Source organism: Ictidomys tridecemlineatus, chromosome 1 (genome assembly GCF_052094955.1).
Source record: "Ictidomys tridecemlineatus isolate mIctTri1 chromosome 1, mIctTri1.hap1, whole genome shotgun sequence".
NCBI lineage: Eukaryota > Metazoa > Chordata > Mammalia > Rodentia > Sciuridae > Ictidomys > Ictidomys tridecemlineatus.
Window position 1 is genome coordinate 223,404,851 of NC_135477.1, and position 23,336 is coordinate 223,428,186.

A 23,336-nucleotide genomic window follows, 5' to 3' on the forward strand; every position below is an offset into this window, starting at 1 on the left:
TGAAACTGACTCCAAGTGACTTCGTGGCTACAAAACCCAGGTGGGTAACAGTGCTGTTTCATTTCAAATCCCTGATTATTGCTACCATAAAATGTCTGCTTAAAAGTCTTCCAGAGAAGACATACTCATTGTTTTCCTCATCATTTGGGTTATCAAAAAAATTAACAAGTAGTTTCCACCTGTGCCACTTAGCATTTCCTAGATTCCTCTTTAGATGGACTTAGATAGATGGAATGTTTTAGGTCAGCATACACCAGAGGGTGTGTGTGTAAGTCCCCTTCTCCCTTGTCATGAACCTTGTTCTAGAAACAGGCATTCATACATCACTACAGAGGAAAGTTTAAACTTATACAACTAATGGGCATGGAGGATTTTCACAGATCCTTGACATGCTCCAGAATTCTGCAGCCACTCTCTTCCAAGTACAATTCACAACATGGGTGTGTACGAGTGTTGTGTTTGTAGGTGCACACACAAACTTGTGTTCAGAATGAAGGGAGGGAGAAGGAAGTCAAAGCAAGGAATATTTAATGTGTTTTTCTCTGCTATAGATTTTTAAATTTATGGTGACTAGCTCAACGCATTTTAAAAGTTATTCATTAATATTATTTAAAGTTTGTGAAAAAATAATCAGCAAGTATATTGTAAATAAATGCGTGGTGTGCTAAATAAGCATTAAGTATAGGTGAACCAATGTAGGGTGGTTCATGGGGCCTATGTTATGAAAGGTACTTGCTTCTTCATCTACCCTACACCTGTTGCCAGGTAAGTGAAAATTACTGTTGACAGGAGACTTGCTATTTTGTATACCAATATGGATGGTTTTGAGTGGTGGTTTAATTACATAGTAATAGCATAATAATAATTTATTAAAAATGATAATATTTTTTCAAACTTAAAATTATGAGAATATATTCTACTCAGAATACCAATACCTTTGTAGAATAAAAAAATTGGAATAAGTTATGTTAGTAAAAAATAACTAAAGTTTAATGGGAATATATAGGTTATGGATTTAAAATAAAAGCAAACCCTGTGATTAAGTGAAGTAAACATGTTAAATGGTACTGCTAAGACAATCTGATGCCAAGAGGATTGTATCTCTTTGGGAAGAAAGGTAAGGATGTAATTGGCTAATATTTAAAGGTCACATTGAAAGACAAAGACATGGTTATTTTGGAAAGGGGATCAAATAGCATTCTTGGCCAAGAATAAATGGACTATTACAGATCCAATATTCATGGAAGCCAATCCATGACAGATGAGAAATGGCTGAGGGGCAAAGGGTGAGAAGAGACAGGAGGAGCTGGTTACAAAAAAAAACTGATTTTCTTTCTGTTTTACATAGTGCTGAAAAGAGTAGCTCATATATGTGCGGAGGATTTTGTTGTTGAAGTGCTTCACTTTTATTCTTGCAAAATGTGCTTATAATATTCCCATTTGGTAAAGAAGGCGTTCTTGTACTCCAGAGAGGTTGTGTGACTTTTCCAAAGTCACCCAGTGAGTGGTGAGGAAGATGAGGAAAAACTCTCCTGCTCTGGACTTGGACTTGAATGTTTCTTAGAGTACAAATGTACCTGGTAACCAGCATCCTTGCCCAAGCAACACCTAGCAGTAAAGCTGGTGGAAGACTAATGGGATAAGTTGAGTAACAGAATTGTTAATACAAAACTCTGAAACTTTATCTTACAGTATGTTAAAATTAAATTTAGATATTATTTATATATGCCAGTGACATTCTGTCATTTCCTTGGATACCTACAAAAACAAAAATGTGTTCATTGGGCACATCTTTTTTATGTTGTGCATTAATTTACTTTACCTTTATTACTTCTTAGCTCTGTAATCTTAAGCAAACAACCTAAACTTCATAAGCCCTTCTTTTGCAAAAGGAATAATAATTTTATAAGCTCCTAGTATCATTATGAGTGTTATGTTTGCCAAGAAAGAGTGCTCAATAAATATTAGGTACTATTATTTTCAAGATAACCAATGGCATAATATTTGATGTTTGCTATAAAATTGAACATGTTTTATTTAAAAAAAATAAAATAGACATATTTGTGGAAGACTATGTATTACATGTATTACATACAGAACTTTATTAAACTTGTCTCAATTCAAAAGTTAAAACTATAATGTGAGTCCATACATAGCTGGATTTTTGTCTTGTTTTTCCATGACACACATCCATTATATTTCTCCTTTCTTTTTAAGGAACTAGAATGCACCAGTCCCTGCCAGAACAAGAAAAATGCACTTCTTCATCTGGAAATACCCCTAGTTCTCAGTCAGTCCTCATTACACCAGTGATTGTAGTTTGCAGTAGCTTTTGAGTCATAATGAACTCAGCTTCTTCCTGGGACCAGCCTTCAGATTACACAGACTGAAACAGTGTGTATCACCAAAAGCTCCAGGAAATGATTTTACACATATCTCAATCCTTTGTAGATTGTTTGTGATACAATTGCATCATCCTCCTTGGAACATCCTGTATGTAAAGTAAGGGCTGGGGGCAGGGGTTGGGGGTGGGGAGGCATGGTAGCCTCTGCCTAACCTGAAAGAGGACCAGACCACAGTTTTACCTACAGCCAGGGGGCTGCTCCTAGGGCTCAGTTTTGGAGGTCATCTTGCTTTTAATATTATCCAGCTCACTTGAAACTGTTGAAAGGACTCAAGAATGACCAAACCCATGTCACAACTATTTTCATTTCTAGAGTAGAAGTTCACTATGTAATAAAACCTAATAAATCAAACTAGTAAAAGAGTCAAGATTATTTTGTTAAAATAAATCTGGTAGATCTTGATGTAAAATATGCCTATAAATTCTTAGAAACACAGGACACAAAACAATTAAAATTTTAGTTTTTAGACACAACGGAGTGTGATTTAAAAAAAAACTCAAAACTAGAGCCTTAAGCTAGTCATTAGAGGGAAGAAAGGGGCTGAGAGACAGAGTCCGGGCTCAGACAGTTTATAAAGGCAAAGGAAAAAGGGAAGCAAGATCATGCTCAAATCAGGCAACAGGAGAGCAAAGAAAATAAAGATGTGTGTGTGTGTGTGTGTGTGTGTGTGTGCGCGCGCGTGCGCACGCACCCTTGCACTGTTCACGTATAATATGCAAACATTCTGGAAAGAAAGACGCATAGTTTATTAAAGGAATTCATGGTAATCCCCCTTTCTGTGCCCAAAGTTAACTTGATTAGTATCAGAAGAAAAGTTAATATTTACACAGTCCTTTTCACATCTGCTACTTCCATAATGTCTGAGCAATTGTCATAAATTAACAGTGGGGAAGGGAACAGTGCCAATTGTCAAAACAAACAGGCAATTCTGGACTCCAAATTTCACATTATTTTCCTTGAGCATTCCGAGTGCTGCCTGTCCTAGCAGTGGCCAGCTCCAGTGCTGGAACGGCATCACCCCCTGACCTGGATCCTAGCCCCAGCTCTGCCCTCGGGACAAGGAATGCTGGCAGGGCAGGGCTAATAACACAGATCCTGAGGAAACCTTGTCCCTTTGGTGTATGTGGCCTTATTAAATTAATGTAGCTAGGGATACCAAAATAACACCAGCACTATTGATACAAGGGGTTGGGACTAAGTTCTGTCTTCTGTATTATTCCTGTCTTCCTCAAAGTCAGGGTCTATATTTCTGTACCTCCCATAGTGTCAGTCCACAGTGAATTAGAAGCTTGTGCCCTGTGGTTTGGCCTCTTTCTTTGTCTCCAGACCAGGCCTGACAGCTCTGGTTCTTTCCTTCCATCTTCTCACCTCCATGTGGTTCAGCCCCTTCAGGACAGAGAGCTGCTTGCCCTTCTCCCCCTCTTGTGTGGTGGGATCTGCTCACACCAGCTGGTAATTAGATAGAGGCTAATGTCGAACCTTACTGGAAAGCTCCACTCTAGAAGTAAAAGCACTAGCCCTGCCGATGGCAGAGGGGATCCTTGTCTCCCAGTAGCCATTGTCCTGTGTTTTTCTATCCCTCGGAGTGCTCTAGGATAGCCAAGGCAGGGTTTAGAAATATCTGTTTTCCTGGCTTTTGCCATCATCCTGTTGCACCAGAATCTCACTATAAACTCCTAACAGGCTTGTCTTTTAACCAGGTCTTGAATGGTTAGCAAGAAGCCTTCAGAGGGAAAGGAGAGATGGCTGCCTCTTACTTTCCCAGAACTGGAAAAGTTCTTCTTAACTCTTTGTCCCTTCTGGTCTTACTCAATTTCCATCCTGCTACTTGGCCTGTGGTTTGGTTCCCTTATAATCCATGATGGGCTTATTATCTCTGATAATATCTGTTAATGATGCTGGCTTTTATTCTTAGTGTCCCTGTCCCAGAGACGAAGAATTACCTCAAATTCAATGCCACGCTGTCCTCAGACCAGCCACACTTTTGAAGTGTGGGAAAGTGCTAAATACATAGGTGTACTCTGACAGTTTCCTGAGGAGCAGATGCCTCAACTGAGACTGAGAGATGAGAACCAACCAGCTCATGAAGATCTTGGAGGGAAACTTCTCCAGGCAAGAGAAGGAGGTGCAGAAGTTTGGGAGCAGGAATGATCTTTGTGTATTGAAGGAACAAAAGACAGCCCACAAAGCATAGGAAACAGGGAGCAAGGGCTGAAGAAAACGTAGGAAAGGCAGGCTGGCACTGTAGCAGTCCTCCACTTCACCTTTGAATACAGTTCTGAGGCTTATTTTTAAAAGGGACATTTTTTTCCCTTTTCCTTTTCTCCCTCTTGCTGTCCCTAACTTGGGGGTGGAGAACAAGATCACCCTGAATTATCTATGCTCCACAGGAAGAGATGTCCGCCAGAAGAAGTGACAAATTAACAAGTGAATCCTAACACACCATCAAAGCACCCTGGGAGAGACACAGCCTTTGGGGCAGGAGTCTCCTGTGTTTCTCCTTTGCTAGCAAAGCAATAAACCTTCTTTTTCCTTTTTATCAAAACCATATCCTTATTATTAAATTGGCATTAATTGGCATTGGGGACAGGGAGTGAGATTCTGGTTAGAGAACCAGATCATGAAGGGAACTTTAAGGAATTTTAATTCTTTCTAATGAAGTTAAAAAAAAAAAACCACACACACACATAAGTTCACAATGGCTGTAGAAAGAAGCATGGAATAAAGAGGGGTGAGAAGGAAGCAGGAGACAGGTCGAGAAGTTGTTACAGCAGAATCTGCAGAAGTTAGTGCTGGCTTCCATCATGTTAGCAGCAGGAGAGATGGTTGGCAATGGCCAGACATTCATGCATTTTAGTAATGGATGAACAGGATTCAGTTATGGATGAGGTAGGAGGAGAAAGAGAAAGGAATCAAAGTGTTGTGGTCTCTTTAGCTGGCACAAAAAATTAAATAGTTTTGTTTTCTTACTTAAGTGTGATGTGTCTATTATGTATTAAAGTGGAGATGTTGACTGGATTGGATTATGGGATTCTGCAGAAGGGAACAGCGTTGGGCATGTAAAATTGCAGGTTATTAGCAACTTCATTTGCTATATTCCAAGATCAATACACTGACCATATCATCTTTCTAGCCTTCTTACTGCTTTATGATTGTCAAAGCAAAATCTAGGAGTTGGTTGAGATGCAACTCTCTATCATATTCCAAATGATTAAATAATCAATTACTAATCTTTCCAACTTAACTATTCTTATCCTTCAATTTGATTGACACACTATCTCCAGCATACTTTGCTTTCCAAGTCTCTTCCCATTAGTTAACATTCACCTGCAGCCTCTTCATCACGATCACTTAAATCTACCTCACCATTCACCTCCTCCAACTTGCCTTCTGGAATACACTTCTCCTCTCTCATGTTAATTTCATTTTGCTTCCTCATGACACAGTCAGGCAGACCCCGACATGCAAACAACTTGAATTTAAACTATTTATTTGAATTCAGTTGTTTACAGCATGAAATATAAGTTCACATGCAAAAGGCTATACATTGTAGCTCTTATCTGATAAGCCAATAGCATTCCCTATATATAAAATGTTTTAGAGGGTGATCAGAAACTGAACCAGGGAGATAAGATTTCTATTGGACGCCACTCTGCCTGCTGAGATTACTCTGTTCATAAGTGGGCATCAATTCAGGCAGAGGAAAAACTTTATTCAAAATCTGATTTCCCCTGAGTTGATCTACTTTGCTATTATGGGAAGCTTCAACTGGCAAATGGGGATATATATTTCTATGAAGGTGGTTGTTTTGCATCAAGGAGAGAAACTATGTTTTATAAATGTAATCCTTACCTGGCATTAAAAGACTGGAAGGGGATGCTTAGGAGCAAAAACAAAAGCACTAAATACACTATAGAAAGACACCTTTGTAAACTTTCTAAAATTATTTGTGAGTATTCTTTACAACATGGCATGAGGAAGACTAACTTAGAATGAAACAAGTGGACAAAGTCACGTAAAGGAGAAAATTTAGGGAGAAATTCTACCATCTAGAAATGACCCCAACATAGTATTAGATAGCTCATTATTTTAAAAGATGAATGATCATCAACTTATAGAATAGGAAATGAAGATAATATCTATGATCTATCTAATGCTCAACACTGGTATTATAAATTTACTATGAAATATTTAGAGAAAATTTTCTATCCAGGTATTTTTAAAAAATATCATTATGCCATCCCATTATTTATCAATCTGCAGTTGTCACTCTTAAAGATAGATCCTTCATTTAAAAGTATTTGTGAGCTATCCATTACTTTTCTAATCATATACTCATTTTAATAAGAATTGGAATCAAATATTAAATTTACATAGTATTTTAATTCAAATCATAAAGAAAAGAATATTCTTACCAGTTGCCTTTTGGATTTATAAACTGCTGCACTGCATAGCCAAACTGCTCACTTGAAGGACCAGAAAATATTTTTGCTTCTGGGAGACCAACATTGTATGCCAAGCAACAACTTAAAATGCCTATTAAGAAAAATAAAAACATAGTCCATATTAGCAATTTGTTAAAATGTGTGCAATATAATTGTTGAAGCCCACTTGAAAAAAATTGAGCTTATAGTTATTCTCCTTATTTAAATTTAAATAAATTCTCAGTATTTATCAAGAAGTAATACCTATGCCTGAAATATTTACTCAAGGTCCTAAAAACCACACTAAATACCTCATATGCATAATCTTACTTTCATCAGAGAAATTTAGGAAATGGTTACCAATATTACCTTTCTTTTTATGGAGATTTCTGAGGTTCTAAGAGGTAAGTGTGCCTCATAGCTGGAGAATGATAATCCTAAATGCAAGTACTGGGCATAAAATGAGCTAATTCATGATCCTGAATGCTTAATCTACTGTAATACCTCTAAGGACTCTTAAGTAATTTGAGTTCCATTTGTCCTCCAACACAATAAGACTCAAAGTGCAGAACCTGAAGGACATATTTTATCTCTTCTGGATTTCCCTACAGATCCTGACATGGTCTCCAGATGAAATATCTGTTGAAAAGGCAATGCTGGCTGTATCAAAGGAGGTAGAAAAATCATACCTCCTTGAAAATTGTGTCATTTGTGTCATTTTCTTTCAGAATAGATCATTTTGGAGGATAATAAATGTAGGAGTAGGTGTCATATCCTTTTTATCCCAATGGGAACTGTCAAAAGTAGTTTTGCTTTTTGATGCTTCTGTCTGAATGATCAAGAAATGACAGCCATTAAACATACACACACACACACACACACACACACACACACACACATATACACACACACACAGGCCAAGGAGAATAACACTTTGGAAGAATAACACCTTGATGTTTTTTTTTTTTTTTTAAAGTTGTGTTTCTGATGGAAAGGGGAACAAGGGAAAGAGTGAAGTGGATTATGTTTCCTCTCTGACACGAACAGCATTAATGCTGACAGTGTTCCCTTCTATAGAAAAAAGGTTTTGTGGATATGAATGCTTTAAATGGAGATGGAATATGTTTCATGTGGCTTAGGGTCAGCATTTATCTTTGCAGACACAGAAGACAGAGTGGACTCTTTAAAATTAACATCAAACTTCCATTAATAATAGTATTTTCACAAAGGAATAGCCCATATTCTGAACAACACTGAAAGGGCACAGCATTTCAGAAGTCTATTGTTCTAGGCACTGAAAGGCTGGAAGAAAATGACCTGCTGTCCATTGTACCTCAAAACTTCTGGAAGCAGATTCTGTAGAGTGCTTCAAAGGAAAAATGATGTCAATGATGAAGCTCTGGGGACTTAAAGCAGTCAATGTGCCTCTCTAAGTGCCCAAATCACTCTATCAGGGATTTGCTCCCTCAAGAAAGCTTGACTCATTATTTCTTAGAAGTATGTGTTGCCAGGAAAAAAGTACAAATACTAATTTTCAAATACCTCACAGTGAAATCTACACAGCTCAACATTTACAAATTTTATCCCCAACATATATTTTCCCAAAGGTACCACTGCTTCTTTTCATTTTGAGGAAATAAAATACAAAAGAAAATAACAGCACATAAAGCAGAAAATCAGAATTGACATTTAGAATACTGATGTTTCCAATCAACACTTTATTTTCACCCCACTGTACGGAATTCTATAAATACTATTTGAGTACTTAACCACTGTCAAACATACTAGTAAAAATTTGCTGAGATGATGCCAAACTTATACTTTTGAAATATTTAGTGGTAGAAAGAACATATATAACTGTATATTCAGTGACTCCAGTTTTCCCCCATTAAGTGGATGTTGGCAAATCATGTAATGCCATGAAACCATCATGGAGTTCATTTTATCATCTATCAGCTAAATGTTATCATTTACATACTGTATACACAGTCATGCCTCACTTAACAACAGGCCTATCTTTTGAGAAATGCTACTGGTCCATTGTTGACCAAAATGTTGTTATGCAGTACATATAAGTAGTACATGTATATTATTATATGTATATTTTTATTATTATCAATTGACACAAATAAGGAAACTGGAGGTCATTTTATCATCTGATAGTCTAATTTTATTATATATAATTAATGTATGTGTAATATATATATATACATATATATATATATATATATATATATATTCTTTGAATACATCTAACTCATTTTGCTCACAACATTTGCAACTGCTTGTCCCATAGTCTATAACATACTCCCAACTCAGCATTTAAATTTTGGCACCTATTCACCATGTAGGTCTTTGCTCAGATAAGTCTGCCCTGACCCCTCTATCTAGCACAACACTCTGCTTCATAAATATACAATTATTCTAAAAATTATTATATGAAATTGTCTAACATATCTACATTGTTTTGTGTCTAGCTCTACTTGCTAAAATGCTAGCTCCTTGAATGATGAGACGTTGTTTTCAAAAATTCTCTGTGATTTTCTCATCCCCTAAGATATTATTTATCAAATAAAACAATTTTTAATTAATATATATTTCTTAATGATGCTTTGGAATACAGAGAAAATTGGAGAAGAGAAAGTTCAGAGTCCTAACCTTCTTACTTAAGTGCAATTAATTTGAATACATTTCCTCCCAATGTTTTTTCCTCTATAATCTATAGTCTAAACCATAATGTATATTCCAATTTCTATCCCACTATTTCTTAGTGCTAATGTCTTGCCAGTGTCAGAATCATCCTGACTCATTTGACCTCCACAATAACTTTGCATAACAGCAAAGCCTAGTTATATCACCAAGTTACAAATAAGGAAAGTGGAACTCATGAAGGTTAAATGTCTTTCTTGCTCAATACCACACAACTGATGGCTGAGCATTGAGTCTTGGTTGGGCTCATCTTTTCCAACCTGTTGTTTAGAGTTTCCATTCATAAATGGTCTGCTTATTTTCTTCACAAAACATGTCATTCTTATTCCCATTCCTTCAGTCTGCTGATCCTCAACCTCTTCTTTCTTGCTATAAATCCCTGCTTCTTTTGGTAAATTTGGACGATCTCAACTCATCAACTTATTTCTCTCCAAAAATATTTACAATTCAATGTCTATGTCATCATTTCACACTTAGCATATGATACTTAGTCAGTTACACAAATTTATTACTTTTATATGAAGTATTCATCAAACTGAACATCTATTCTTCACAATCCCAATGCTAATTGGACCATATGTATCATACAAGTCATGTTTGATCTTGTTTCCTTCCTTCCAGCCATACCTATATGTCTATACATACTAAGAAATGAATGCTTCAACAAGTACTTATGTAGCTCCTTTGTGCTAGGAATTTTTTTAGGTCCCAAGGGTACTGTATCTAGAAAGAAATGAACAAAAAGGACAATATTTCTACACTCTTTGAGCTTTCATTCTTATAATTTGATTAGAAAAAATAGCTATATCATAGTGTGATGAGTATAAAATGCAGAGGTATACTGAGTCAAAGGCTGGGACAAAGGGCAGTTTAAGTTTGAAGGCTTCATGGTAGAGGTGGCAATTAGTCTGGCTCTTGAAGGATGAATTGGAAATCACTACAATTCTGTGATTTCAGGCACAAGGAGCATCCTGGGGAGCAGGCATAGTTGTGGGGATGGTGAAAAGTTTGGCAAAGCAAGGTTTCAAGGGCTTCATTAGTGTAAACACTTCTGTTCTCCATTAGATTCAGTGCATTTCAGACAGGCTTGAACTCTGCCCTGCCAGGAGCATATTATTACCAGATTGTAAGTCTTCCCTATTTGTCCTCATGTGAAGGCAGTAATGGAGTCACAGATTCCAAGTTTTTATCAAAGGTTTCCTTGCTATACATTTGTTTCTAGTAACCAAGCTAAAGTATTCTGGTAAATCCCACCAAAACTTACTGCAAATATAAACATGTGTCTCCTGGAGAGATAATTAATTTCTCCTACTTTCACAATGAAAATTGGATACTGTTTCTTCCTTGATTAATATTGCTGTTTTAGTATTCATAGGGAAGCCATAGAGTTAAGTACAAAGTAGTTTATGCGGAGTTTGTTTTTTTTTTTTTTGTCTTTTACTCATTTAAACATTTTAGAGGACCTCCTTCTTTGAAGGTTCCTGACCATCTCTGAAATAGGCTTTTTTTTAGAAACTCTAGTCATTTAAGAATTAGTTTCTGCAAATGTAGAATCTACTGTCTTGCTTCATTCTGGAATCCATTTTTAAGTTATAATCAAAATAGAAATATATGCCTGTGGATTGGATATAGTTAATCTAGTTTTGTTCTCAAGACATAGTAAAACTCAGAATGAAAAAAAAATGTGCTTCGAAAATGAAAACATAAACAAATAAATGTATAAAACAAAAATGCGTTAACCTGTATTCAAGAACAAAAATTTGGCAGGGAAGTTTATTGACTCCCATATCATTCCCAAAGCTTAAGAAAACACGTTGGTAGTAAAGACTAGCAGAAGGAGGGTCTAATCTAAGTGGTCAATGCCAATATAGAGATATCTGTGTTCACTGAAGGACAAACGGGGAGAGCTTTTCACAGAATGGGTTCATGCAGAAGGATTCAGGGACATGTATGGGAATAAATTCTGGTGAAGAGAAGAAGGTAAAGACTAAAAGTGAGAGATGGACTTAGGAAGAGAGAGGTGCTTTGAACAAGGGTTCGTCAGATTGCACTTTGGCCCTTTCTTGAAGGTATACACTGGTATTTCAGGGGAAAAATTATCTCCTTTAAATAGTCAACAGAAACCTAAGAATGCTAAGGCCTGATCTCTGTGAGCACTGAGTGTCAAGAGTTGGAGCACGGTGCTCCTCTGCCTGAGGAGACTGGACCCAAGAAGCTGCAGAAGTATTGGCAGGAACAGGGCCAGAGGAGAACCACCTATGCATCAAGACTTCATGCCCAGAGCAAGTGCAGCAGTGACCAGGACTCAGGGGACCACAGCATGTTCAGAATCCAGGAGAATATTCACTACTCCCAAAGAATGAAAAAGCAGTGTTTAGGAATAGGCTTCACTGTCTTTGAAGTAGGAGAGTAAGCCACAGAAGTACTATTTTGTTAATCAGGATTTTATATTATCTCTCAGTCTTTGGTGCCCAAAGAAAACACATTTTATGCATGCTAAATGACTTTGATGATTTTTAGCAGTCTAAAGCTAGTTCTTAATAACCATAATTAAAATGTATTGAATGTTCAATAGGAAGAGATTGAATAGGCAAATCATAGCATACAAACTAGATGGGATTCTACACTGTCATTGTAAAACAGTAAATGTGAAGATGGTACAGTAGGAAGAAAATAATGAAAACAAAATATAAAAATGATATTCAGAATAGAATAAAAACTGAAAAATCTATAAAATACTAACATAACAAGCAGTACAATTGTGAGTATAATTTGCTGCTTTCAAATTTTCTATTAGTGTATTATATTTTTCCAGGATAAAAAATATAAGTAAGAAAGAAATTACTTCTATTCTAGATTAGTAGAACTATCAATATAAGCAACTTCACTTCAAATTCATTTACATTGGCTAATCTTTTGATCACACTCCTCAAATACCATTTAAAATATGTGAAATGAATCTCTAGTTCACTGGGTTAGATTTGACTAAATTTCTTTTGCTAGACAAGTACAAAGAATCAAAATATCTCTATTTATGCATTTGAAAGGGCAATGGTTATAAATGTCTAAAATGGTCACATGAGAACACTTCAATTCTATGAAAGTCTATGTTTCTAATATGTTATTTGTGTGAACTTGTCCATGTTTGTCTGATATTGTGGTATTTATCCATGATTCTATGATTTTCTTCACTCTGCTCATAACTGTCTATAATACAAAGTAGATGAATTTAAACATACACAATGCATATGCACACGCATACATATTTGTTAAGCAGACTTTATTTTCTCATTTATTCACTTTTTATTGAGTTAACAAGCATTTACTATTTACTACCTAGTAGACTCTGTTCTTACAGTAGGGATGATAATTATAAGATACCATCTCTTCTCTAAGTTTCTCACGGAATCCATGCAGATGAGTCATAAAACTGAGCATAGCATTAGGATTGACAGCTTTTTATAAATTTCAATTGCACCCATAGTTATTACTTGCACTTGTAGTGAGCAAATTCTTCCATTCTATATCTTTTGTGTCTGGATGGATGGAACCATAGTCTTAGCTTGGGAGATCATGCTTCTACAACTCTGTTTCTTGTTCTTAATTCTGAGATTCTCTAACTCCTGGATTTCCTGGTTCTTTCTTGCCTTCCTCCTTTACTATCATTCCCTCTCCCTCACCCTGTCTCACATATGTATGCTACTACTCTGGATCTCTTAACATTCTTTTAAACAATATTACATGGATAAAATTGATCACTCTTTTATGTGGGGAATATTTAACATGTATATTTTTATATTTATATTCTCTTTGATTGGAAAATTCCTTGCTAAACAGAGGTAAAGGCTACCCAGCATGTTCTCATCAGATAAAGAGGCAAGGCTGCTAAAGAGAAAACTGAACAGGACTTTGGGGGAAGCAAAGGGAACAATGAAGAAAGGAAGGAAATAAATGAGGGTCAGCAGCACAGAGTGTGGTTGAAAATTCATAGAAACAGGCTGCCTCACACTGGAGTTTGCATTGGTAAAATTGACTTGCCCCCTTTCTCTCCTATCCACATCCACAAAGGCCTGGTATGCAGGATTTTGTGGGGAAGTTGAACATGCCAGCTCTCAGTCAGTAAGAATGAACTACAGGAGGCTTAGCGTCAGGAGAGACCTCCATGGGTCTTTTGCCCTGTACACATTTTAATGAACATGGTTGTTTCCTGTGGCTACTCCAGCAAATTACCACAAAGTAAATGGCTCAAACAAAAATTTATTCTCTCACATTTCTGGATATCAAAAAATCTGCAAAGTTTTCTCAAGGCCATGCTCTCTCTGGAGACTCCAGGGGACAATCTATTTCTTGCCTCTTCTTGCTTCTGGGGACAATGAGTGTTCCTTAACCTCATGTCTGTAATACTCTGTGCCTTGTGGTCACATCATCCCCTTCTCTATTTGTGTGTCAAATGTCTCTCTGACTCACTCTTGTCAGGACACATTCTGTTGGCTACCCAGGCCACCCAGCATGTTCTCATCTCAAGAACCTTCACTTAATCACATAGGCAAAGACTCTCTCTCCAAATAAGGTAACACTCACTAGTTCTAGTGATTATGATGTGGATATATCTTTTAAGAAACCACCAATAAGCCCACTACACTCTGCTGACCACCCTCCCCTAAACCAAATTCACATCCATGTTACATGCAAAATATATCATCCTCACTTCTTTAAGAATATCAACCCAGGGCTGGGAGGCAGAGCACTTGCCTCACATGTATGAGGCACTGGGTTTGATCCTCAGCACTGTGTAAAAATAAATAAAATAAAATAAAGGTATTGTGTCTATCTACAACAAATATATATATATATACATACACACACACACACACACACCCATTCCAGAACCAAGTCTGACTGAGCCTCAGAACTCATCTAAATATTATTAATTTAAAAGTTCTGAACTTAGATATGAATGAGATTTCAGGTGATCTGTCCTGGGGCAAAATTCCTCTCTATTTGTGGTTTTGAAAACCTGAAGAACAAGTTACCTACTTCCAAAATGGAATAGTGTGGCAGGCACATCTTAGAGAATTTTAATGTAAAAGGCAGGAATTGGAAGGAAAAAAGAAGTCTCCAGTCTCAAAGAAGTTTGACACCTAGGACATAAAATTCCATTAGAATTTTCTCTTTAACTTTCTGAGGAGAAATCTCTGTTGTTCATGGCTCTGTCCTCTGGGTCCAAAGCAGCTGTAACTCCCTTAGTTTAATGTGTAGTGTTTCTCCTGAGGCAACATTCTTAGAATCTTGTAGGTCTCCAATATATGTCATGGAGACCTGTGCCACTGTACAAAGGAGTTTTCCATAAATCTTTCCTGAATAACCTCATCTCTATTCCTGGCCTGTGCTGAGATGGTTGAGAGAATTCATGAATCACATACCCAATCTGTTCAGCAAAAGCTTGTTCACCCACACCATGGGCCTTTTTAGGCATGCTTTCCTAACAGTGAATCTCCTGATATTGTTTTAGTTTGGGCTACTATAACAAAGTACCACAGACTACGTGGCATACAAGCAACATAAAGTTATTTCTCAAAATTCTGAAGGCTGGAACTCTGAGTTCGGGTTCTAATGTGGTCGGATTCTGGTGAGAGTCCTCTTTGAGTTTAAAGATGACCAGTTTCTAGTTGTATCCTCCCAAGGCAAAAGAGAGCTAGCTAGCCCTCTACCTTCTTATAAAGAGACCAATTCCTAAAGTCTTCACCTCCAAATATTATCACACCAGAGATTTCAACATGCAAAGTTTGGAAGGATGCAACCATTCTTTGTTCCATCTGAATAGGTTGAAAATTTTCCAGATCATCAAGGCTGATGATAGACTGGTTCCTTTGGTTTAACTGATCCTTCTTCAGGTTGCCACTTTTCTATCACATTTTGCTACATTTTGTAAAGAAAAAGAAGTTTATACCTTCAACATTTTGTTTGGAAATCTGCTCAACTAAATATCCAAGTCTATTGCTTGAGAGTTGTGTGCTTTCCATACAACTATAGGAAATAATGACACCCAAATTTCTGCCACTATACAATGAGAATTACATTTCCTCCAGTTTCGAGTAGCACTTTTTTGTTTTTTCTTCCAAATCCTCAATAGAAACAGCTGGAACACTCACTCAAGTTTCTGTTAATAGTCTCCTCAAGGCATTCTACAAAGACCTCTCTCCAAATATGATCATAAATTTTAGGAACTATGGTGGTGACATTTTTTGACAAGGTCACCATTCAACCCAATACTATAGCTATGTTGAGAACGTAAAACCCTGATTTCTCTCTATCTGTGCCCTTTCTTAGGGTTGGGTTTATAGTGAGCAACACTGAGGGATTGATTAGTCAGTATCTCCCCCAAGACAGAGAGCAGGCTGGCTGACCCTTGCAATAACATAGCAGATTCACCAAGCTCACCGTATCTTTCCTACAGTGCAACCTTGTATGTGCACAGGTCCATCTGTGCCTCCTTATGCAATGACTATGAGATTACAGTGGGGCAAAGGGACCCAGCATAAGTAGGCTCATGATGCTTGCTGGGCTGTGAGTGAAAAAGTTCTTCTCTGACTTATAAATCTTGTGGCATCTCTCAACATCTATAAAACAGTAACAGGCTAAAGGGTGAGCTTGCACACAGGGTAAGAGCAAATATCAGACTTAACAGAGTATAAAACAAATACCCACAGTCAGGAAGCTGGAGTCAAATAACAATGAAAATATATACTTCCTGGGTGTTCAGAAAAATCTTGGGAATGCATTATATTTTCTTACAGGGATACAAGAATTTGAATGAAATCTTACCTTGGTTTTAAGAGGCAAAGAGACAGACTGTAATAATATACTGCTTCATTATTTGCAAACAATATTTTTAGTGAATAAATGTATAATTTAAAAAAATATTTTTAGTTGTTGATGGACATTTATTTTATTAATTTATTTATATGTGGTGCTGAGATTGAACCCATGCTTCACACATGTGAGTCAAGCATTCTACCACTGAGCACAACCTCAGCATGAATGTGTAATTAATTGACAATTACTCTATGTTTATATCAAAGAAATGTAAGCATCACTTTCACAGTTGGACATAAACTCTTAAATAAATATTTTTTTTGTCTAAGGCAATGTTATTAATTGAGTTATTCCTCTCAAAATTCATATACTGAAGCTCTACCCTCCAAAATGGCTCTATTTGGAGACAGAGGCTACAAGAAAGTAATTAAGGTTGAATGAGGTCATAAAAGTGAAGCCCTAACTAATCCAAAACAGCCAGTTTCCTTATAAGAGGACTCCAGAGATACCTCAATCTCAGCACAGGCTCCGAGGAAAGGCCTTGGGAGGACACAGAGGAAATGTGGCCATCTACGTGCCAGCAAGAGAGCCTCCACTAGGAACTAATCTCCAAAGCACCTTGCTCTTGGACTGCAGACTTCCACCAAAGTAAAAACAAATTTCTGTTGGCTAAGGCACCTAGTCTGTCACGTTTTTTTATGGCAACCCTAGACAGCCAATATGGAGGGAAATCAGATTTACCAGAATTTCAATTTAATAATCCAGCTTTCAGGGCTGGGGATGTGGCTCAAGTGGTAGCGTGCTCGCCTGGCATGCGTGCGGCCCGGGGTTCGATCCTCAGCACCACATACAAACAAAGATTTTGTGTCCGCCAATAACTAAAAAATAAATATTAAAAAAATTCTCTCTCTCTCTCTCTCTCTCTCTCTCTCTCTCTCTCTCTTTAAAAAAATAATAATCCAGCTTTCAAAAGATAATTCTGTCAATACATACATGCACTTATATAAATACAAGGAGAGGTATGTACAAGTTCTAGTTGTTTAACTTAAGGTTCATATTTTGTGTGGAAAAAGAAGGGAGCCAGAATGCATTCAGTCAGAGATTACTGTGGCACATAGTTAGGTCATTTCAAGGCCATTTCACATTTCAATAATTCGATCTTGAAGGCAATAAATGTCTCAAAAAGCCCTCTGTATTTGTTTCTTACATCCATTTACCATGACTTAGAACCTCCTAACAACTCAATAGATTCTTTTTTTTCCTACATAAAGAGGGTGGAGGGTGAGCTGCTTTTTGGCAGACCCATTGGCTCTCTGTGGCTGAGAAAGAGACAGTGAAATACAGGAGAAAGAATGTTGGCCCAAGAGTTACCAGAAAAATGACGAGCAATGCCATCTCTTGGATTCACTTTCTATTTTTCCACTTCATCCTAAATTCCTTCTATGTAAAAGAAGAAAACTCTTCCTCTCTCTCTTTCTCAAAATGCCACTTTTGCACAGTTAGCAAGTCAGTTCCTGTTGTCCAACTTGATAATTAACAAGCTATGTTTTATTTGTCTTCAGGCAACGCATGGAAGAAATAGGTGTGATTAGCATTAGTATTTCTTCTGCTGTATCTCTGTTTGCAAGCCATTTCTGCACAAACCTGTGGCCCATCTGGGCCTGCTCACACCTTTCTTCCAACTCCCTTGATACTTTCCACTTCATCTCTTACAGTAGTGTCCTACCTGGAATTGTTACTCTGCTGCTCTCAGGTATAAGATTTGCCTCCATAGTTGCATGATCACCTTTCCTTCACCAGTCTGACTCTACCTTTTGGTTCACTCAGCTACAGTTATGGCTCCTCCTCCAACACACACTGACTTCAGGCCCTTTGTACCTGATTCCCTTGAATTTTTCCCAGAGATATGAATATTCATTTTCACTGCGTTCCAACTCCTCTCATAAGTTAACCTGTTAGAGATGCCTCCTCCCCTGACCTGGGGTAGGCATACTGCAGGGCACCCCCTAGTGATTCACATTTCCAGATAATTACGTTTTTGTGTAACATCTTCCTCTTGGGAGAAGGCAGGACCCAATATTATCTGATAGATTTTTAAGATTCAAAAAATAGAAACAAATATCAGGGATGTCACATAAGATTGCAGCATCCATCTTGCCACTGTATGCTCTTCCTTACTCCTTACTGGGCTGGATGAAGAGGAGAGGCCCACAGGGCAAGGAAACAGAGCAGCTTCCAGTTGAGAGAAAGCAAGGAAGGGAGGGCCTCAAACAGCCTGGAAGAAAGTAATTCTACCAACCATCTGAGTAAGCAGAAAAGGGAGCCCCCTCCCAGTCTAGCAATCGATGAGACCCTGCACTCACCAACATGATCATGGCAGCCTTGCAAGAAACTCTGAACTAGTGGACCCCAGTGAAGCCAGGTCAAGACTCTTGACCTTCAGAAACTAAGATAATAAATATCATTTTGCATCACCTCGTACATTATAATTCTTCATTCTGCAATAGAACCCTGCATAAAAATATCTCTCCCCCTCAACCCTATCATTCTCTGTCCCCTTTACTATGTTTATTTTCTTAATAGAGCACCCATCACTACCTTAAGTCATACATTTGTTTTTTATTGACAGCCTTCCCATTAAAATCTATAGGGGGGCCCCAAGTATTGTAGGGATGGAAGCTTCTGAAGTTTGAAGAAGAAAGACTTCTTATGTAAAATTTTTTAAAAATTAAATAGCTTAGTAAATTCAGGTATAAAATTAACTACTTAAAGTGAGAAAAGCAATGTTTTGCAAATTACTCATTTTCAAAAGCTGACAAATTTAAAAATCCCATATTTCACTAATTGCCTAGAACGCTTCTTCTGTATCCTTCTTTCTTACAGCTTTTGATCCCCTTCACATGACCACAATTTTATAACATTATATTCTCTTAAAAGAATAAGACAATGCATTTTTTTTCTAGCATGATAAATTAAATTTTAAAATGGTTAATTTCAGTTAAGAAATTATTCCTTTCATTTTCACACCTCCATATTTTCAATGTCAAGACAATATTAAGGATCATTTCCCAGTTTTATATAGGAGCTATAGTATTCAAGGCACCTCAAGTTTTCTTCTACAGAGATTAATCCAGAAATCTGGCATTGACTAAATTGAACAATTAGTTTACTATGGATGTCTTTTTTGTTGAAATATATTAGGGTGAAAAATAAACAACGATCATAGCTTTTGCAAATTTGATAAAAGTATTGGACTGTGTATCGAGGACCTGCGCAGTGAGGTCCCTGAAACTTAAGCTTCACTTCTTTCATGGTAAGTATGTATTTGTCTCTAAGAGTAGGAACTGTGTCTGTTCTGTTAACGGCCACTTTTGTAGTTTGGATCTCAAATGTCCCCCAAAAGGTCATTTCTTGGAGTCTTGGTCCCCATTGCAGCAGTGTTGAGAGGAAGGTCCTTGGGAAGTGATCAGTTTATGAGAGCTCTGACCTCATGAATGGATTAATCCATTAATGGATCCATACAATGGGATATTGAAAGGCAGCAAGAACTTCAGGAGCTGGGACCTAGTTAGAGGAAGTAGGTCGTGGGGGCATGCCCTTGAAGGCCATGTTTTGTTCCTGGCCCCTCCCCCTCCACATTTTCTGCTTCCTGGCTGCTATGAGGTGAGCAGCTGTGCTCCATCATGCATATGCTCCCTTCAGTGATGTTCTACCTCACCAGAAACCCAGAAACAACAGCCAAGTGACTTTGAAAAGTATGAGCCAAAATAAATTTTTCCTTCTTTAACTTAATTTTCTCCAGTATTTTGTCACAGTGAAGGAAATCTGACTAACACAGCCACAATGCTCAGTACTCAGAATAGCATCAGGCACAATGCTTCACAATTCAGTAGTAATTACTGAACAAGTAGGGAAATTAATTATTTCACAGTTCCACTATACAGTAAGATATATATGTATGATTTACATATATATATATATATATAGTTCTGGGCTGGTACAAAGGAAAGATGTTTGAATGTAGAATACTGTGCAGATACAAAGAAAGACAGATGGCTCAATACATGTGCTAATAAATGTACACTATATATGTAAAAGTATAAAATATAAATACATATATAATATAAATAAATATATTCTGCACATTTATATGTACATGATGCACACATATACATGTAAATATACTTACAGCTTATTTTCTATTTAGAATTTTAGAAGACATTAAACTTCTTTTATCTAGCTCTAGGAGAACCCTAAAAAGAAAACTGACTATATAGGGGGATGATGGGGGTGGAAGTATACAGGAGATGGAAATACAGCATTTTTTTTTTTTAACCAAAAAATCTACTTATCAAGCAAGGGCAACAGTACAATGTAATGTCTAAGAGCTTGGTCTCTGAGATTTGACCTTGGGCAAGTTTCTCATTCTATATAAGTCATTGCTTTCTTATCTTCAAAACAGATATGTGTGTGGTTCCCTCCTCATTATATCAGGTAATGCATATGACATTCTCAACCAGGTGCATAAAAAATGACAGGCACTCAGTAAATAACAACAGACTGTTTTTGCCCTTAATATAATTATGTGCTACAGAGGATAAAACACTTCTTGAGAAGTTTAATAAGGCTTGCCAATTAGAGATCCTACTTCCACTGCTAGTATAGAAAGCATATCCTGAATAGATTCTGTTTACATTTCTGATGACTGCTGTGTATTGAATAGGAGGACAGCATTGCTGCTTTTGCTGAGGCACACAAAAGGCACACCATAAAAGCCAAGAAAATATTATCAGTCCATGGACCCTCCAGGAAGCCTAACAGGAAATGGGATTATTCAGACTCTGATTCTGGAACTGAGCAAACAAACTCCCAACTCTACAGTGCAGCTAATCATTACCCAGGATATGTATGGTAACGGAAATGGTCATAGGTCACATAAGATCATTTGAACACATAGATAACCACAGGAAGTCTCATTTTCAATAGCATTGTCTCTGGCCGAGGGGACAATAATGCAGGTAGAAAGCACTTCCCTTCACAAAAAAAAAAAAAAAAAAAAAGCATCTAAACTTAGAAACTATAGACTCTTTGAAAAGGGTCACAAACCACATACAGGGTTAAGCTCTCAAATGTTTGATTTACAGCTGTAAGCACTTTTAGAAAGTGAAAAAAAGCAAAAGCACAAAATGATTCCTAGAACTATTTTTGAATGTAGTAGTGAAAAAACGCAATTTTCTTTAAAAAGTCTTTGCTTTAAGTATCCATCTTCACATTCAATTAAGATACAGGAGCCAGTCACTGTGGAATCCATTTGTAATCCCAGTGACTCAAAAGGTTGAGGTCAATGGATCACAAGTTCAAGGCCAGTCTGGACATGGTGAGACCCTGTCTCAAAATGAAAAATAAAAAGGGTTGGGGATGTAGCTCAGAAGTCGTGCACCCCTGGGCTCAATCTTCTGTACTGAGAAGAAAAAAAATAAGACAAAGATGTAGGTGCTACTGTTCCCCTTTACAGGTGTTGTTAGAAATGGAAAGGTGAACTCCTGCAGGGGTGCCTTAGATCCTATCATTCTCCAGTGCTGACACTCAGTGTCATCTTACAGGCACTCCATCTTAAAAAGTTCCTTAAATAAATGAATGATGATAAAAATTGATGAACATCCAGTATGTGGATTTTTTAAAAAATAACATTATGAATGCTTTTACAATCTGAAAAATACTTTTCATAGTTCCATTGATACTTCTAGTGACCCCACAAGGTAGGGAATAATTTGCTTGTGATTTATTTAAAGTGAACTAGAAAAATGATGGCATTTAACTTACTCTTCAGAGCTGAATTCTATGTTGCCATGAACATTAAATGTGCTTAATATGTGTTTGCTTTGTGTCATTGTTTCAACTGAGAGGAATTTTGTTCATTTTGCTCATGTCCGGATGTATGTTTTGGTTGTCACATTGGGGTGCTGACATCTAGAGGGTAAAGGCCAGGGATGCTGTACAATATCCTACAATGTACAGACTAGACCCCTCTAACTGGCCCCAGAAGAAATGGTCAAGCCTCCGATGTCAATAATGTCAATGTTTAAATCCTAGGCTAACCCGTGGGTAGTCCTGTAAGGACTATTAAATTGTTCAATTTCCTGTAGTGGTTTAAAAAAATGTCTGGGAATATTTTTATATCCTTTAGTCAACAGGCAGAATCTTCCCTGGAATCTAGGTGGGACATCTGCAATTGTGTGATCTCTGAGTCAAGTTTAGGTAAGGCCAAGCAGTTTTTTTTCCTTTTCTCTTTGTAACACTTGACCCGAGTCACCACACAAGACGTCAGCCTTCTCTGACGGCACCATGGCTGAGAGACTGGAGGATCCCACATGAATAGAGGAAATCTGTCTACCCTCTGAGGACACCTCTCAGGAGCCCTAGAGCTAGAAGGACCTGGCCAAACCATTCTTAAGGTCCCAGCCCAAACAACTATGAGAGATAATAAACGACAAGTCATCATGAAGCCACCAAGCTTTGGGATGATTTGCTGCACTCATCTGGCCATCTAACCAGAGCCAGGTACAGATTCAGTTATTCAAAATCAAGGGCTCTGAGGAATAGAATGTTTTCCCTTTCCCCCTATGGGGTTCTAACACAAGGAAGTGCAAAGACTGTCATTCCTCAAATGGAAATGGAACGTATTTAGCATATAACAGAAAGGAGAAAGAGGGAAGTCTGCAAGATTTTTAGAGGGTGATCCAAAGGGCTTCCCAAAATGACAGACAGCAGGTTGACAGCCTGGGCTTCAGTCATCTCACAAGCCAGTTATTATAAATAATGAGGAGGAACACAGAACGAGATGATCTCTTGAGGTTTCCTCTAGACTTAAATTCTAGGATCTTAAGCCTACATTCTTGATGCTCATCTATAAATACTTTTCAAAAGATAAGCATTTTAATATTATTATTCAAAAAATAAATGATGCATGAATAAAAAATAA

The 23,336-nt window shown here is 37.3% G+C and overlaps 1 protein-coding gene across 1 annotated transcript in view; it reads right to left on the reverse strand.

The window, feature by feature from the left end:
- The window catches only part of Itga2 (integrin subunit alpha 2), a 100,829-nt gene that overhangs the window by 62,441 nt on the left and 15,052 nt on the right, over positions 1–23,336 (reverse strand). The window contains exon 2 of the mRNA XM_005319646.4: positions 6,821–6,941. Within this exon, the coding sequence (XP_005319703.2) occupies positions 6,821–6,941 (121 nt within the window). The remainder of the gene's footprint in view (positions 1–6,820; positions 6,942–23,336) is intronic.